Source organism: Medicago sativa, chromosome 8 (assembly GCF_051527215.1).
Source record: "Medicago sativa cultivar Bolivia chromosome 8, Bolivia_mono, whole genome shotgun sequence".
Lineage (NCBI taxonomy): Eukaryota > Viridiplantae > Streptophyta > Magnoliopsida > Fabales > Fabaceae > Medicago > Medicago sativa.
In genome coordinates this window covers 85086069-85104460 of record NC_140756.1, presented here as the reverse complement: position 1 = coordinate 85104460, position 18392 = coordinate 85086069, and the positions used below count along the sequence as shown (strand labels likewise).

At 32.9% G+C, this 18392-nt stretch overlaps 1 protein-coding gene and 1 pseudogene across 2 annotated transcripts; one reads left to right on the top strand and one right to left on the bottom strand.

The window, feature by feature from the left end:
- The first annotated feature begins 4452 nt into the window (after positions 1–4452).
- Positions 4453–9939, top strand: LOC146902532 (RNA polymerase II C-terminal domain phosphatase-like 3). The gene is made up of 12 exons (XM_085736388.1): positions 4453–5062; positions 5165–5291; positions 5408–5463; positions 5566–5626; positions 5740–6873; positions 7162–7764; positions 7842–7988; positions 8081–8334; positions 8442–8553; positions 8638–8895; positions 9330–9376; positions 9466–9939. Exons 1-12 carry the CDS (start codon positions 4497–4499, stop codon positions 9554–9556), a joined length of 3456 nt encoding a protein of 1151 aa, XP_085592514.1. The 5' UTR covers positions 4453–4496; the 3' UTR covers positions 9557–9939.
- A 5973-nt stretch (positions 9940–15912) lies between these two features.
- On the bottom strand, positions 15913–16560 carry LOC146902531 (monothiol glutaredoxin-S2 pseudogene; annotated as a pseudogene). Its single transcript, XR_015021793.1, has one exon. The product of XR_015021793.1 is annotated as a monothiol glutaredoxin-S2 pseudogene (transcript).
- Between the last annotated feature and the right edge of the window lie 1832 nt (positions 16561–18392).

The following is an 18392-nucleotide window of genomic DNA, read 5'->3' as shown; positions in this document are numbered from 1 at the left end:
TGACTGTTTTATAAATAGTGATTTTGGGTTTATGGACATTATTATTCCCCTTCGATCATCCCATAATCATCGTAATACTCCTCCATTCCGCAACTATAAGAAGAATTGCCAAACTTAGACAACCAGACCTATTACTCTTGACAGATTTGTAAATGATGTCTAAAATTGTTTCATACATCTTTCCTCGGTCTGATTTATGATTATTTTTTACAATCCATATACGCAGAACAAGACTGGTTTAAGCTTCAATTTACTTTCTCATGAAACCAGAGTCCCACATTGTATGTTGACATCATATAGAATAGTCTCTCTAGTCTATAGTTTCAAACCAGCATATTAAAATAATCCCACATCGGGAGTTTATAAATAGTAGAGAGAAGGATTTATCTATAAATAGGAGCTGCATCACTCTTCTCGAACTACCATTGTAACGAAACTTTTTATTTGTGTTGTGTTTGCCTACTATGGTGATTAGAAACTCATTCATTTTGGGTTTTAATCATTTTCTAGGAAATTTTCTATTCCGAGGAAATGAGTATTTATAGTTGTTTCTTGTATGCCTAATCCCTTAAAAAGTTTAACCTTCATTGTTGTAGCAATTACTCTGTGGTAACCGACAAAAAAAAATGGTAAGGCCCTAACCCAAGTCAAATAAAAAAACGATTAACTTTTTGAAAAATAAATTGATACAATTTTTAATATCTAATTTTTATATTTGGTTTACTAACATGTGCTTGAAAGTGTCACTCACTATCATATACGTCTTTAGATCACCAAAAATGATTAAAAACTCCCTTAATGTTAATTCCGTTAGTCAAATTAGTTCGAAACATTAACTTGGTGTTAACTGTGATAATGTGTCCATATTTTTTTGCCACGTCAGATGCTGACTGGATGGCCACAAAGGCGTGGGACCAAAATGAAAGCAATGGCTCTTTCATCTTTTGGGAAAAAAATGAGAAAACTTCAATATTCATCTTCTTCCTCTCTCCTCTCTCAAACCTCCATCAAGCATCAACAAAACAACAACAAAATCCCAAATTTTAGATCCAATCACTCAAAACGGTAGTTTATATTTCTTTCCTTTTCAAAACCATCAACTAATTAATCCAAAACTAAAGCATATAATAATCAAAATCCAAAAGTTGCAGATGCAAAAAAATCTACAAAATCCCACTTCTAACAATATCACCTAATCCATGCTCAAAACCTACTACAATTCTCCAACGCTGAAATGATTAAACATATAGAGCATTAACAACAAATTTCTAAATAAATTTTCATCACCTTCGTTTAACAAACAGACAATGATCAACAATAGCAACAACAAAGATTTAAAATTCCTCAACACCAACAATCTCAACAACAACAAATTTCTAATTAATTTTTCTTCTTTTTTAAATAACCCTAATTTTTTCCCCGTTCTATTAGAAATTGGACTAAAATGAATGTTTTAAAATATCTATAAATGATGGAAATTTTGGGGTGAGAATCTACAACAGAATTGGGATTGATACAGATTATTAGTGGATGGAGCTTTTTGGATTTAGATGAACATGGTACGGGTGATGAAGAGAGATGAATGGGGAAGGGGAATATGAAGAAAGAATAGACACAAATCGATCCCCAAATCATGCTCTTGATTGGTATCATACTCCAAGAACCATGACATGATTTGCTGCTGCCCACGGTGTTTCTGTGCATCGCCCCACCCCCACCATATTCATACTCAATTCAATTTGGGTATTAACTTCAAAAATGGTAGAGGAGAAATTAGGAACGGAAATGGGGTTTAAGGTTTGAAATTGAGATTGCAAATTGTTTGTTTGATGGAGGAAAGAAGAAGAGAAGTGAGAATAATGGAGGGACACAAATGACCATTGCAATGTTTGTTCTCATATGCAATTAAGTCCATGTCGTCGGAAGACCAACAATGCAGCTGAAGTGGCAAGTCTAACGGACACATCAACGCTGTTAACACCAAGTTAACATTTTGGATGCATTTGACTAACAAAACACATATTGAAGGAGTTTTTGATTCATTAAATTGATCAAGAGACTGGTCTAATTAGCGAGTGACACTTTCAAGGACTCAAACGAGGTTTTACTCTATCATTTCCCATAATATAAATAAATCAAAATTACACCAACATAACTTGATTAAGTTTTAAATATGCAAATCGCTTTTTTAGAAAACAATGGTTAAGCACATTTACTTGCATAAATACAATTTCTAGATTTTTACAAATTATCACTTTGCATTTTTTTTTTTTAAGCAGAAGAGTTTGCAAGAAATTGAATTAGGTATCACTAGATATCACTATTATAATTTTAATCACTAGGTATCACTATTCAAACCTTTTATCACTAGGCCATTTTCGTTTTTACTTGCTTTGTATTTTGTTATAAGTCACTTTAAAATTTTCACATATATTAAGAGGTGCCATATTTTGTTGATTTTGTTAAAAGTTTATAGTTTTCCTATATTATCCTTACTAACACATTTAATAAAATTTCACTCAGTATCTCTTCCACCAAATACATACACGACTCAGTCACACACCATTTAATCAAGGAAGTTATACCTCATACCTCTACAATTAATCTTTTACCCCTACAAATTATAAAAAATGTCAATTTTATCCCTTGTCTTGAACTTCACCCCTACAAAATATTTTTTATGTGCGAAACTTTACCCAAATTTTTTCAGAAAACTCAAACTAAGTTTTCCGGAAACCAATTCATTCATGAATCATAACTAGTTGAGTTTAAAAATCATAAATCATTAGATCTTTAAATAAAATTAGAAAGCTTAATCTGAGTAATTTTTTCTTACAAGTTGATCTGAGTAAATTCTTTTCACCGATGTCTGTATAATTTCTTAAAAGGCTTGAATTGAAAACTATTTGATGAACCATTTCATAACATGTGTTCTACGTTCTACCTATTCTTACATTTTAGTATTGCATGATCTTGCAATATGTTGAAGATCTCGGGAAGCTCTATCGAAATCTGGAAAGCATCAATTTTTTTACCACAAAATTATTGTTACTCTTCCAAAAAAATAAAATTAAGTAAAAGCGTCAAAATCAAATCTTTTTTCTCAATGATCGATCCTATCACCACTTAGTTTTCTTTACAATATACTCTATTCAAATTGACTCTTTAATTTGGTGGGTTTGTGTGGATACAGTAAAGAGATGATGAATAAAAATTTAAGTGTTTGCATTTCGGATAACTTCCACAAACGCCTTACCGGAAAACTAGTTATTTGAATTTTTATTATTTCTGAAAAAGTTCTAAATATTTTGTGGGGTGTAAATTTACAAAAAGGGTAAAATTGATATTTTATATGATTTGTAGGGGTAAATGATTAATTGTAGGGGTATATGGTATAATATCCTTTAATCAAACCAATAACCCTCTCTCTCAACTACATACATAAGTTACGTTCAATAGAGCCCTTTAGTTTTTTTTTCCCCTTCTTTTTGGTTTTAATCACCGCTATAGTTGAAAAGAAAACAGAAGGTTGGAAGATTAAACAGCAAGTGATTAAACTTGATGTAGTGTTCTGTGAATTGAAAAAATAGAGTGTGAGTTCCACACAGAATAGAACACACACATTAGTAGTGTTTAAATAGTGATATCTAATTTTAAATACCTGGTAATGATAAAAAATAATAGTAATAATTATTTTTTATTCATGGATATCACTTCCCATAATTTTAGCTTATGTTGGTTGTGATAAGATTGATAATCCACGTGAATTTTCTATCATTTCTTCCTTAGTTTGTTTCATCTAATTTTGTAGGTTTGTTTCTTTTTGAATTTATCCGATTAATTTGTTACTTGAGCTGATATGTGGGTTGCTTATTTTTAGGTTTACTTAATTCCTAAGGTTTTCTTTCACTCATAGTCAAAATTATTTTCTAAAGGAAAAAGATAGTGAATTTTAAAGAGAAATGATATTTTGACAACCACTTTTTGACAACTTTTGGACAACTTTCTCTCTCATACTCACATGATGTTGTTATCCTCTCTCTTCCTTTTTCTCTCTCCATTGTTTTTGACCAATGAGAAGTGAGAAAAACAAGATTGTCAACAAAGTTGTCATCAAATGGATGTCAAAATATCATTACTCAATTTTAAATAGACTAAAGTACCCTCAAATTATAACAAAAGCCCAATTATTATAATGAAAAGCCTGTTTTAAGGGGGAAAAGCCCGTTATCTTTCGTATATATTACTATCTAATACTAATACAACGTACCCTTTGATCAAAATCTCGGAGAATTGAAATTGGAGATTTGTAACCCTAATTCAATTCAATCACTGACCTAATCCACTGACCTAATTATTTTTGTTCAATTTTGAAACCAATTTACGATTTTGAATTTTGTGTTGTTTTGTATTGTTTGATTTGTTTCTGTTTGTTGTTGGATCGTTTTTATACATGGTTTTTGGATTGTAATAAATCGGAAAAAAAGTTGGAAGTAATGGTGAAAGAGGTTGAGGACGTGGAAGAGGGAGAGATTTCTGATACTTCTTCAGTGAAAGTGATTATCGGAAAGGATTTCAATAAGGTTGATCATGTTGTTAAGGTTAATAGTGATTTAAAGATGAATAATAATAATAATATTGATAAGGTTAAAACTAGTGGTAATTCTAGGGTTTTGGATGCGCAGAATTTTTACTCAAAATACAGTAGTTGTTATTATGCTTCTGGTGGTGGATTGTATAATCTTGCTTGGGCACAAGCGGTTCAGAATAAACCTTTGAATGATATTTTTGCTATGGAAATTGATAAAGATGCTGATGTAAATGTTACTAGTAATACAAATAGCAATAATAATGATGATTTGATTAAGCCTTTGAAGGAGGTTATTTTTGTCGATGATGATGATAAAGAGGAAGGGGAGTTGGAGGAGGGTGAGATTGATGTTGACGACGATACAAATTGTGCAATTGTCGGTGGTGGTGATAGTTTTGAGAATGTTTCTGAATCTGACGTGATTTGTGTTAGAGATGTTTTGAAGTGTATTTCTGTTGCGAATGTGTCGGAGTAAGTGAAAATTGTTTATCTGGTTTCGTTGTTGGAGTTTAATTGCAAAATTGCAACTTTGAATTGGCTTATGTTTTTATTGATTGATTTTTGTTCTTGTAGATCTTTTATTGAAACTTGTACTAGGATTCAGAGTGCCTTGCAGAGCAAAGTGTTCTCTGGAATTGCTGGTTCTGAAAAGGATGATCTTGTTTGTTTGTTATTCAATGCCGTTGAAGTGGTTTATTCTGTAAGACCCCTTTGAGATCCTTGTTTGTTGCACTTTTTGATGTATCATTGTGGTTTCTGCTGATGATTTTGTTACAATTTTTTTTTTTTTTTTTTTTTTTTGTGTCTTTGTTGTAGGTACTTTTCTCTATGGACAATTTGCAAAAGGAAGAGAATAAGGATAATATATTAAGGTTTTAAAAATATGAGTTCTTAGTTTTTAGTTGTTAATTCTTTCAAGTTGCAATACCATTTATCTCTAAACTATTTTTCCTTGGTTACATTTTTTATGTTAGATTGCTTTCTTTCCTAAAGAATGAACGTGCTCATTTATTTACTCCGGAACATATGAAAGAGGTGATGTTTAATGTTAACTTGTTTATGAGTCACCCCCCATTCCTTCACATAATGCTCGGTTTTTAAAATGGAAATTTAGGTAGAATCTAATATTTGTTTGCTTTTTTGTACAGATTCATGCCATGATTACTTTGGTTGATGTTTTGGGCAATAGTGAGGCTATCAGTGAGGAGAAAAAGTTGGAGGCCCTTGATGAGACTCGGAAAATTCTAGGGTTAAGACATGATTTAGACAATTTACCATCACTCACACAAGAGGTTCCATCCTGCGTCCCGGTGAATAAATTGTTTTCGGTTGGAGATGGGACTGATAGATTTGGGTTGCCTCCTGTTAAGACAGAGGCTGAGAAGATGGAACTGGATGGTAAAGATTATAAGTTGCACATCCATGAAACTGATGCTTTGAAAGCTGCTTCCACATGTCAACAGAAGTTTAGTCGAAGTTCATTTTTTACAGATGATGAGTTTCCAAGTCCAACTCCTTCGGGTGACTGTGAGGGAGGGGCAGTTGATACCAATGACGAGGTCTCTAGTGCTTCTATAGCTTATTCGCTAACAAGCTCTAAGCCATCCCCCTTGGATCAGATGCTTGTTTCTTCTACTTCCATCAATAGGTCCAACATGCATGGATTAATTAATTCTAGAATTGATGCATCAGGTGCTGGGTCTTACCCAGCGAAAACTTCAGCAAAGAGCAGAGATCCTAGGCTTCGTTTCAATATTTCTGACCAATCTTCAACGAAAAATAATATGCCTAAAGTGGAATATGCTGAAGGAGTTATCTCAAGAAAGCGAAAGACAGTTGAAGAGCCTTCCTTGGATGCTACTGCTCCCAAAAGACTTACAAGGTCTTTGGAAAATTCCCAGCACAATAGCAGAGAGGAACGAACTATGGATGCAAAAGGTGGTTGGCTTGCAGAAAATACGGTCGCTAGTAATTTGACCACGGCAAGTAATGGAAATGAGCAGGCACCTGTTACAAGTATCTGTGCCGCAGCCCCCTTACTTGCTTTATTTAATAGTGAATCTGTAAATTCAACCATGTTACTAAATAAGCTTTTAGAGATACATCAGAGATTAGCGGAAGTCAAGAGACCAATTAATTCTGCTACAAGTGCACTGCATTTAACAAACTCAAATTCAGCGAGGGGAACAAATTCAACTGTGAATACTGGTCCGACAATGACTTCTGGTGTTCCGCAAAATTCTATTGGAATGCTTCCAGCTTCATCACCAGCAACTTCCATGGTAAAATCCTTTTATGAGATTATTTCGCTTAAGTAAACACATCACAAGCCAATTCTTGATATTCTTCATGGGCTGTGGTGTTATCTTCCAATTATCTAGTACTTTCTTCTACTTGCATCTACGAATTAACGTGGAAAGTTTAACATTTTGATCCCTTGTTATGATTTAACTTCGACTGAAAAACTGGTTGCAAAATTTGAAAGTCCGGATAGTTTATTGTCATGGAAGACCCTTAAAGCTAACTATTATTATTTTTTTTTTAACTTTTTGTATGTTTTTTATACTCAGGCCCAAACTCTGCAAGTGAATTCTGGAAAGATCTGCTTGAAACCCCGGGATCCACGTCGTTCTCTCCATGCAAGTAGTACTGTCCAGAAGAGTGTAAGTTTAGGGAGTGAACAATCCAAAGCAATTGTATCCACTATGCCAAATATCAAGGGAACCGGGGACAATGTCAATTCCCAGAAGCTTGATGTTAGGGTTGAGACAAAATTGGCACCTACTCAATCAATTGCACAATCTGATATTACTCGACAGTTTACCAGGAACCTGAAAAACATTTCTGATATTGTGTCTGTTCCTAAAAAAATATCAACTGACCCTCCTGCTACTCAAAATGTTTCTTCTGCATCTGTTCCTTTTACATCAGATAGAGCTGAGCAGAAATCTGGTGTAGGATCAGCTCATGAAACATGTGCATCAGGTTCCTCTCGACCCCAGGATACATGGGCAGCAAATGTTGAACACCTTTTGGAAGGTTATGATGCGCAGCAGATAGCTGTTATACAAAGAGAGAGAGCTAGGAGGCTTGAAGAACAGAATAAAATGTTTGCTGCTAGGAAGTTGTGCCTTGTATTGGACATAGACCATACACTTCTTAATTCTGCTAAGGTAATTTGCATAGAATGGGTTCTCCTGTCCTGTGGATTGAAGTTTGAACAATTGTTTATTAACATTTTGTCTTTCAGTTTGTGGAAGTTGATCCTGAGCATGATAAGATATTGAGAAAGAAAGAAAAGCAAGAGCGTGGAAAGCCTCGGAGACATCTTTTTTGTCTTCCACATATGGGAATGTGGACTAAACTCAGACCAGGAGTCTGGAACTTCCTGGAGAAGGTAATATGAATTTCATATCATGTTATAGGTATGATATTGCACCAGGCTTAATTTTGTATTGAAAATTCACATCTCTCCTTAATACTAAACAGGCTAGTAAACTCTTTGAGATGCATCTTTACACTATGGGAAACAAGCTATACGCAACTGAAATGGCAAAGGTGCTTGATCCAAATGGAGTATTGTTTGCTGGTAGAGTAATTTCTAGAGGTGATGATCCTGAAACAGTCGATACTAAATGCAAAGATTTGGAAGGCGTTTTGGGTCTGGAATCATCTGTTGTAATTATAGATGATTCGCCAAGAGTCTGGCCTCATAACCAACTGAACCTTATAACGGTGGAGAGGTACGTGTGTCATAGCATGAAATCTCTTAAATGCAATTCTTTAGTCTTTACTGTCATTAGTTTTGAGTGGAATCATTATCCCTTTATTAAGTTTTAGGATATTGCAGGTACATATACTTCCCTTGTAGTCGACGTCAATTTGGGCTTTCTGGTCCTTCTCTTTTTGAGATTGATCACGACGAGAGACCGGGAGCTGGGACTCTGGCATCCTCTTTGGGGGTAAGGTTCTATTCAATATTTCTTTGATATGAGATTTATTATTTTTTACAGTCGATAATTCCTTCTCTTCCCTTCCCGGAGTAGGTTATTGAGAGAATACACCAAAACTTTTTTGCGTCTCAATCCTTAGAAGAAATGGATGTTAGAAATATCCTAGCTTCAGAACAGAGGAAAATCTTGGGTGGTTGTCGTATAGTATTTAGCGGCGTGTTTCCTGTTGGCGAAGCCAATCCCCACCTTCACCCACTGTGGCGGACAGCTGAACAATTTGGTGCTTCTTGCACAAACAAAGTAGATCCTCAGGTTACTCATGTAGTTGCTCAATCCCCTGGAACTGATAAGGTATACTTTGATTTTGAAACTTTCACCTTGTTATGGTAGCGCCTCTCCGTGTGTACATATTTTATTTTGCTTGAGGGTTGTACTAAAAAACCAGACACATGCAAAACTACAGTAACTGCAAGTAATCATAAAAGATGTGATAAATAGAATTAACAAACAATGCTTGAAAAAATTCAGCGTAAATAAAATTGACTGTTCTTATCAATTGTTTTATTTGATTTTTCATCTACCCAACCAGTGATCCATCCAGCCACCCTTGCTAATATGGCTACTTGAATACCGAGTATTCAGTGACATTTGTTGAAATCAACCAATACAAAATCATTTAAATATAAGACATTTTTATTATTATTCTTTTTATAAAAAGGACATTTTTTTATTATTAAAAGAGTCTCTTAAATCTATTTTTGATGAGTGCCATTTGTCCCACACAGGTGAATTGGGGTATTTCCAATGGAAAATTTGTTGTCTATCCTAACTGGTTAGTACCTTATAAGTTTTTTATATTTGTGTTTATTCTTTTTCTATCTTTTTTTAAAGTGAATTTAATTTGTGCTGCTAAAAAAACAGGGTGGAAGCATCAACATTGCTTTATAGGAGGATGAATGAGCAAGATTTTGCCGTTAAAACAGAAAAACAACCACCTAATAAAATACGTTAAACATAAATTAAAAAACCTGAAAACGTAAATCAAGAATCACATTGATCAAAACTGGTCAGGGGAAACAATTTTAAATAGTGACCCCCCACCAGAGGTGGTTATATATACAAATCCAATTGGAAAATTTTGAGAATTTGTAAAATCGGCAATATCGTTCATTATGTTAATTTTTTGCTGAGAAGGCCAAAACAGTGTACTAAAGAGTTTGACAAAACAGTATCTATGTTCCAAATGATAATAATGGAAAGATCCATGTGTTGTAGTACTAAAAAAGAACCACACAAACAAAGATTACCCTGGCTTGATCCGGTGTTGGTTGTGTTGTGTTGTCTGCTCAATTTTGGAAACATTAATGGTCCCATATTTTCTGTCAGCTTCTCCTACCTGGCATCTGTTGCAATGACTTTGGTGTCGTATGACTTTGTTTGGACATGTCCTTTGTGCCTCAATCTAACTGTTTTTCTCTCCAGGACGTGATGTTGTACAAATTTGTAGGCATTTTAAACGTATTACAAGCACATTTGAATCCTTTAAGTGGGAAAAAAAAAAAAAATCAAAGGTTATTATTATAACAAATTTGTGATTTATAATGATATACCTAGAATATATGTCTTTGATTTGTTAACCAACGGTTCATATTTTGAGTTTCCAAAGAAAAAAAAAATAATAGTTGATATCACACTCTAGAGCTGGATCCAATATATAGGAAACGACTATACATCATAAAAACATAGTGTAAAATTCTTGGTGTAAATCATAATCTATTTTCATCCCTATATTATGTTATCCATAAAAATATCATTATATAACTCAAAGTTTTAAGCATCATCGATAAAAAGTATAACTTTCATTCATCAAGAGACAACTCAACATTGTGTCACCGTTTTTATACCGTTCGTCTTTTTTAGGATACATATCCGCATGTATCTCAAAGTATCTAATTTTTTTTTCTAAAAAACTAATAATTCTATCCACAGAATATTGGTATCCGATAAGGTATGACTCCATTGTTGGAGTATTAGGGTTTCATATCTTGATACATGTATACATGATTGGTATTGGATTAGAAATATCCATTTTTGTCGTATTTTTTTTATAAAAAAATTGGAATTAAAAATATAAAGTAATTAAGGAAGATAGTTATTACTAGGAGTAAGATTAGACTAGACCGAGTTAGGTTTTGCAATTTCAAGTTTCGTTTGATAAAATCTGATAGGTAGACCACCTTAGGGGTGGACATACCACTCTTGTACCACCTTAGGTGGCAAATTTAATAATAAAAACTTAAATAAAAAAAAGTGACAACTCAAAACAAAACAGAAAAAAATTGAAATCTGAGCATATCTCTCTTCTTTTTCTCTCCACCGCCATCCACCCTCCCACACCACCACCACCACCACCACCGACCAAACCCTCTGCCCCAGCTCAAATTGCTCCAACTTAACTCTCTCTTTCTTCTCTGACTCACCTCCGCTTCCCCCATACCTCATGTGGAACTGATCTCCGATGTGGACTGATCTCCGCCGATGGAAAAATCAAAACAGACAAAAAAAACACGGAACTGGTGTTGGACAAACCAAAATCACGCAGATCTGGAAAAAAAAATCATGTAGATCTGTAAAAATGAAATAAAAAAGGTTTACATGTGTCATTGGTCCATGCACTTTCATCAGATTTTGACATTGGTCTCTGCACTTTTTTTTGTTTGGCATTGGTCCTTGGACTTTGTAAAAATATTGGTATTGGTCCCTCTGTTAACTTTCTGTTAAAAAAAAAAACACAAAACTAACGGAGTGCCACATGGCCCAATCATTTCATGCCACGTGGCACCAATACCAATATTTTTACAAAGTGCAGGGACCAATACCAATAGTTTTGTGTTTTTTTTTAACAGAAAATTAACAGAGGGACCGATACCAATATTTTTACAAAGTGCAGGGACCAATTCCAAACAAAAAAAAGTGCAAGGACCAATGCCAAAATCTGACGAAAGTGCAGGGACTAAAGACATATTTAAGCCAATAAAAAAACAGCGGGCGGCGTTGGTGGTAATGAAAAAATACGGCGGCGATGGTGGTGATCAGGTGAAAGAGAGAGTGAGTAGGGAGGTTGAGGTGAAAGAAAACCAAAAAAAAAGTTGCAGAGGAGAGAAAACAGTGGTAAGGGTGGCGCGGACGGCGGTTGCAACGTGAGGTCGCCGGTGTGGCGTTGCATGTTGTGTTGTATAGGCGTGACGGTCGCCGGTGTGGGGTTTCATGTTGTGTTGCGGAGGTGCGATGGTGGAGGTTTGGTCTTGGGATGATAGAAGAGATAAGATGAAAGAGGTGAAAATGAGTAGTGTGGTGAAATTACTTAAATGTCCTTAGTGCATGTTAGTGGTAAAAAAAAGGGTATCTATGAAACATTGCTCTAAAAAAAATTAAGGCCTAGACCTAAAGCCTGTCATAGCCTTTTTTGCTATTTGTTTAACTTTTTAGATAGTCTTATTTTTTATTTGTTGGCGTCCAGGTTCGAACCTAGACCTTGCATATATTATGCATTGTCCTTACCAACTGAGTTAAGCTTACGGGGACTTAGAAAGTCTGATATGATCTAATATGAATTTATTTAAATAATAATTTGTCATATTTTTAAATAAATAAACGAGTTAATAGACCAATGAGATTAAACTTCATTTTAATATCTAACATGACGTTTTAAGGAACCTGACTATATATATAATATCATAATTTAATTCTAATTATAATAACATATTTAAATATTAAAAAAATGCAGTTTGGTTAATAAACTTAAATTACCAAAAAAAAAATTATAATTTAACCAAAAATACGAAATTTAATAAAAATAACAATGATTTTTTTTTCTATACTAACGTTCGTACTAACACTCCATACCCGTTTGTCCTTTTTTTTTATTGCGCTAACACATGAAATTATAAACAATATTTTTTTATGAAATTTAGATTTTGATTAAATTATATGTATATATGTTTGTGACTTATTGTAACAAATGTTTATCCTTTTCAATTATGAAACAATATAACAAACTCCTATCATTTTCAATAACACCAACAATATAACGTTATTATAGGATAATTTGTTTAATGGTACAATTAGAATAATGAAAGATCCAACTCAAAATCATGTATTTCCTTTATATATTTATAAGATAATATTATAGTGGGGTAGTTCATATTTTAATGAAATTTAACTATTTTTTTAAATAATAATTTAAATAAAAAATATATAAGGAATTAGGGCATTGATTGGTCGATAGTGGACGAGAATTGCTCCATGCGCATCGGATATTGCTCAATTTATGAAATAAATAGTCGATCAGGAGTTACACTACGATTCAAAAAATGTGCACCGGGTCATAAATCTGGATAGATTTTGCGCGATTGAAAGTTATAATTGATAAATTTGCGAGGCTTTTGAGCAGTCCACGAGACGCATTAAGTAATTCTTGTCCACTATCGACCAATCCTTGCACTTCCCTACTAGAAGCAGCCCAAAATAACATCTCCTAAAGTTTTGTTCCATTCCATACATCCATTTGGTGAATACTACTGTCGGGTAGCTGTTAGCGGCAATGCAATTTCTTGCATTATTCTTATAAATAAATTTTAATTATAAAGAATCCAATTGTTCAAAAAAAAAAAATAAAAAAAAATTAAAGAATCCAACTTACTGCAATCATTTTTCACATTTTTCTTTTCTGAATAAGCTATCTCCTAACCTATCTAGAAAATTTGGTTAAGAATCAACCCATCAATAGATCGATAAGTCACTTCTACAATATGTGATTCTAGCACTGAGTTAACGAGAGTCAAAATGCATGCACATACATATCAATGGAATAAATGCACTGCTTCGGCCTTCGGTGGATTACAAATTCGTTCATATCATTATTTCATAACGAGATTCGGAAAACAGACAATGTTTCAACAGTCTTTATCTAATTAACTACATTTTTCTCAATATTCTCTATCTTCGTTTGATTAAGAATTCACACTCCACTTGTTCTTTATTTTTTTGCTTCCTTTTTTCCCTTTTGTCTTTTCTCCGAATGGGTATATCTGTAACTATTCGATGATGAGATCAAAAAGGAATCATGCATGTTAATGTTACAGTACGTTTATTCTATTTTGAACACAATAACACACGGCTTTGCACTCGAATCACATACGCAATACATACTCTCATATTCATAAATATATGGTGAGCGATTTTGTTCCATTTTGTTTTTATCTGTGGTTTTAATAAAAAAAAAACCTTTTAGATAAGGGTTTAAAGGTGGACTTTAAAGGTTAATTTATTTTGAAATAACATCTTGATTTTATTATTTTCAAGAAAAACTAATTTTACGTCAACAAAAGTAAATTTAATAGTTTTTTTAACAGAAAATTTAATAGTATTTCATATATAATTGCAAACTGATCATGGTAGCTTTTGTTGTGCAACAAATGTAAGGTAAAAGTCTTAATCAAACTAGGGGTGGAAATGGGCTAGGCCGGGCCGGGCTTTGTAAGGCCTAAGCCTGACCTACTTCAAAAATTATAGGCCTGAGCCTGACCTATTACCCGTCATAGGCTCATTTTCGAGGTCTGGTCTGGCCTTTTTAAAGGTCTGATGAAGCCTGAAAGCCTATTTAAAAGCCTATTTTATGCTAAGGTCTGACAACACATGTAAGCCTACTCCTAAATAGGCCAAATTTATTAAGGCCTAAAGCACACAAATATGTTTGCTACTAAATAATGAATTCATATGAAAGTCTAATCACACCAATATATCAGCTACTAAATAACCAATCATATGAAGGCTTGTGTTTATGAAGAAAAAAACTTCAAAAATATCAATAATGGAAGATGTATTATATATGAAAAACTTAAAAGGCCGACCTGATGGGCTTAATAGGCTTTTTTTGCAAGCCTTAGCCTGACCTGTTTAGTTAAATAAGCCTTATAAAAAGCCTGAGTCTGACCTTGTTAATAAACGAGTTGGGCCGAGTTAGGCTTTAAATAGGCTAGGCCGTAGGCCCCTATCAGATGGCCTGACCTATTCTCACCCCTACATCAAACGGAAAAGTTGACTAATATATAAATACGATGATACATAAATTCAATGTTTAAAGATTTTGTGTAAAAGTATGATGTTCAAATCACTTGTAAGCCTATTGGCTCAATAAAATAAATTGACTAATATGTACTATAGACGTTAGTTGTGAACTCTCAAGACAAATAAGATCATTCAAATGTGTTTTGGTTTGTTTGAAGTGTTTAGGAATCACGAGGTAAAAAAGGCTAATGTGAGGTTAAAAATTTCTTGGTACATCAGATATAGACTCCCAAAATTTCTTTTCACCTAGTTAAAAAATTTGTTGTATGAGATATATATACTAATTGTTAGACATTAACAAATATTTCATTCAAAGTTGTATTAAATTAAAACTTTTAATGACTTGTTATTTACACATTTATTTTGTTGAAGTCTAACCGATCAAGAACAACTCTATTAACACATTTAGAAAAGGTGACACCTAGGTTACCCATAGAAAATTGGTGGGTAATTTACTCAACCAATAAATATTAGCCACATAAGTACATTTTCAAGTGAGAACCACAAACTACCATTGACTCCACAAAGAAATGCTCATTCATATTGGATGGTGGATAAGTTATTCACCATTCTTTAAAGGTAATCTTAAAAAAAAAAATCTTAGAAAAATATTTCAGGTTTATATATATATATATATATATATATATATATATATATATATGATTTATTTATTTAACCTGAAATGAGAAATAAGTTCATACGTATGTATATCAGAAGAAAAATATTTGTTACACATCATATATTTTGGCCCTTGCAAAGTCTTATATTTATTAGCAGATACCTTGGGTCGGCTTTAGGATATGGAAGTAGGTTAGGCGTCCGAAACAGGCCTATAGCCTAGCTTATTTAAGGCTTAGTTTGACTTGCCTTGTTTAGCAACAAGGTTAAATTTAGGCTTTTTTTAGAATAAATTTTTCTCCAATTCAAAACAAAGTTTTTTTTTAAATGCTTGTTAAAAAAAAAGTTCTTTTTAGACAAGCAAATACTAGTTAATTATTTGATTATATTAGTTCTTAATTAAAGGTTTGAACTCTAGACCTCCTAGTCAATATTCCTTGGGTGACTCTCAACTCATCAACTGATTTGCCTGTTTGAAAGCTTTTTTTTTTTTTCCTTGGTGCACTTTGCAGGTTAGAGAGTACCTTGAATTTGAATTTGAAATTAGTTTAATGGAATGCTATAAATAATACTTATACAAAAACAAATTATTGATTAAAAAAGATAACTCATGGATCGATATTTATTAATTATCATACTTATCATAAAAGAGAACATTACATCAAAAACATTACATTTAACCCCAAAAAAAGAAGGCTAAACGGAGGGCTTGGATCCTCTGTAGTGTAGCAACGGTACCCAAATCTATCAATTAAGTTAGACTTATTACCTCATGCCATAAACTCTATTAGCTCATCATATATATATTTTTCCTCTCTACATATGATTACATTAGACATATATAACCAAAGCGGGTTAGTTTATTGAGTGGATGATGAGTGATGAGATTAAACCCAAAGAGCTCCAGCTTTTTTAAGCATTGGAATTAAGGAACGGTTAAGATGAAGACTCATGACTTGATTGGCTCCACCAACAAGTTCACCACCAATGAAAACAGTTGGAACAGATGGAGAACAACCAAGTCTTGAAATAAGTGCTTGTTCAATGTCTCTTCCTCTTGGTATCTCATCAAGTTCATAAACTGCTGGATTCACACCAAAGTCACAAAATAGTGTCTTTATTGTATGACTCATGCAACATGAACTCTTGCTGAATATCACCACTGGTCTCTCTGAAACCATCTTTGTTACTCTCTCCATTGTAATGTGAAATGCGGAAAATGTTGGTATGTGAGGAATGTGTGTATGTTATAATTGAAGTTTTGATGTGTTGTTGAGTTATTAAGCCAAATGTGGTATGCTTATATAGGGGTTTGAAGGGAAGAAATTAAGGCTTGTTATGAAAGAAAAAGTAGAAAAGTGGAGAATCGTCGATTAGATATTTAGGTCACTTTCAAAATCGTTGAAAGTGATCGATCAATTAAGTCTACAAAACGATATATTCTTTATCCATGCATGCATACGGAAACAAATCAAGGCAAGTAGTCCTTGGGTACGGTTTCAAAAATAATTTAACTGTTTATGTATATTTATTTATCTCGTCATGATTGTTACCTTTGTTTCATGTACGGTTATTTGAATCTCAATCACCAAATCAAACTATTTTCGTTTTTGTTTTTCACGATTGCATTGCATATATACGACTTCCGTTTTGGGAATATTAAAAGAACATTGAGAGCTAGCTCATTATAAATAATATTAACCTACATATTCATTCTTTTATTAAATTTAATTTAACTATCACTATATTTATTACTTGACCACTTGATCCATGACATTAGGGTTAGGATTATGCCAGACCAACCTACATAGGCACCCTCAAGAGATTTTTTTTTTTGAGAGGACCTTTAGATGACTTTAATCAATCATTCAAATCTAAAATTATAAAACGAGTACATCAACTATTGTCACCGAAAGAGTATAAGAAATGCAATATTTAACAATTCAGAAATTGAATATGATAGGAAAACAAATTATACAAGCTAAATAATACATTCTACTTAACAATGATGAATATGGGGATTAACTCAATACAATTGAGAAATAAGTAATTCATTTAGTTTTCTTCAAAAAAAAAAAAAAAAAAGTAATTCATTTAGTTGGATATGTATCCATCATCCACTTATTTAATGTCGCACTTGTTATATTTTTGTATTAACTTATTTAAAAATAAAATTTAGTTATAAAAGAATTTTTCTATAGACTATTGATACGCAATCAAGTTCTTGTGAGCTTAGCTCGAGGTCTGGGGTTCAACCCCGGCAACCATAAAAAAAAAAAAAAATTGATACGCAACCTAACTTCATGTACCTAAAAATTGACAATGTTTTCCTTAATACAAAAATTTATGCCTCATCAATCTTTGAGCATCTTTTGCGTTGGAAGAAAAGTTGGGTTTATCCAATTGGGACCTCTTTTTTTTTCTTGCAACTAGGATTCGCATCCAATTCGGGAAAGGGAGCTATATGATTAACATGTGTAACAGGAATTTTAATGTTAAAAAAAAATCACAACAACATTTTTTTGAAGGAAAAAAAATATATTTTATTATAAAAAAAAGTTACTATGTATTTATTTATTATTCAATTTATCACTTTTTTTTTCATATAATTTTATTATTAAGTTTCAATAGTAATATATTTTTAAATATTGTAATTATATTTTTTTTTTGGTAGATAATTTTTTTTTGGTAGATAGACGAAATGGCAAAGCCATTATAAACTCACACATACAAGTGGAGGTACCGGGGTTCGAACCCCAGTCATTGCATCCGACCTAACAATTTCGGTATTTTGCCAGTTGAGCTAGGACTTCTGGATTGTAATTATATATTTTTAAATATTGTAATTATATATTTTAAATATTCAAGGAATGGTCCAGATAATGCATATATGCAGCATTGTGCTTGGTTGTCTCCTAGATATCCCTAGAAAAGTCCATCTAAATGTAAAAGCTACTTATATTGTTCTCACTTTATTTATCGTGGCATATGGTGAGAAATTCTTAGGTGTCCAGGACCAAGAAATTTTCTTTGGTCACAACCAAAGAAAGAAGAGAGAGAAGAAAGAAGAGAGAGAAAATGGAAAGTATTTGTTTATTTGT

Bases quoted from the DNA above. Each gene is read 5' to 3' on its own strand.
- LOC146902532 (XM_085736388.1), top strand. From the start codon at position 4,497: ATGGTGAAAGAGGTTGAGGACGTGGAAGAGGGAGAGATTTCTGATACT. The intron at 6,874-7,161 runs GTAAAATCCTTT...TTTTATACTCAG, and splicing joins CATCACCAGCAACTTCCATG to GCCCAAACTCTGCAAGTGAA. The intron at 7,989-8,080 runs GTAATATGAATT...AATACTAAACAG, and splicing joins TCTGGAACTTCCTGGAGAAG to GCTAGTAAACTCTTTGAGAT.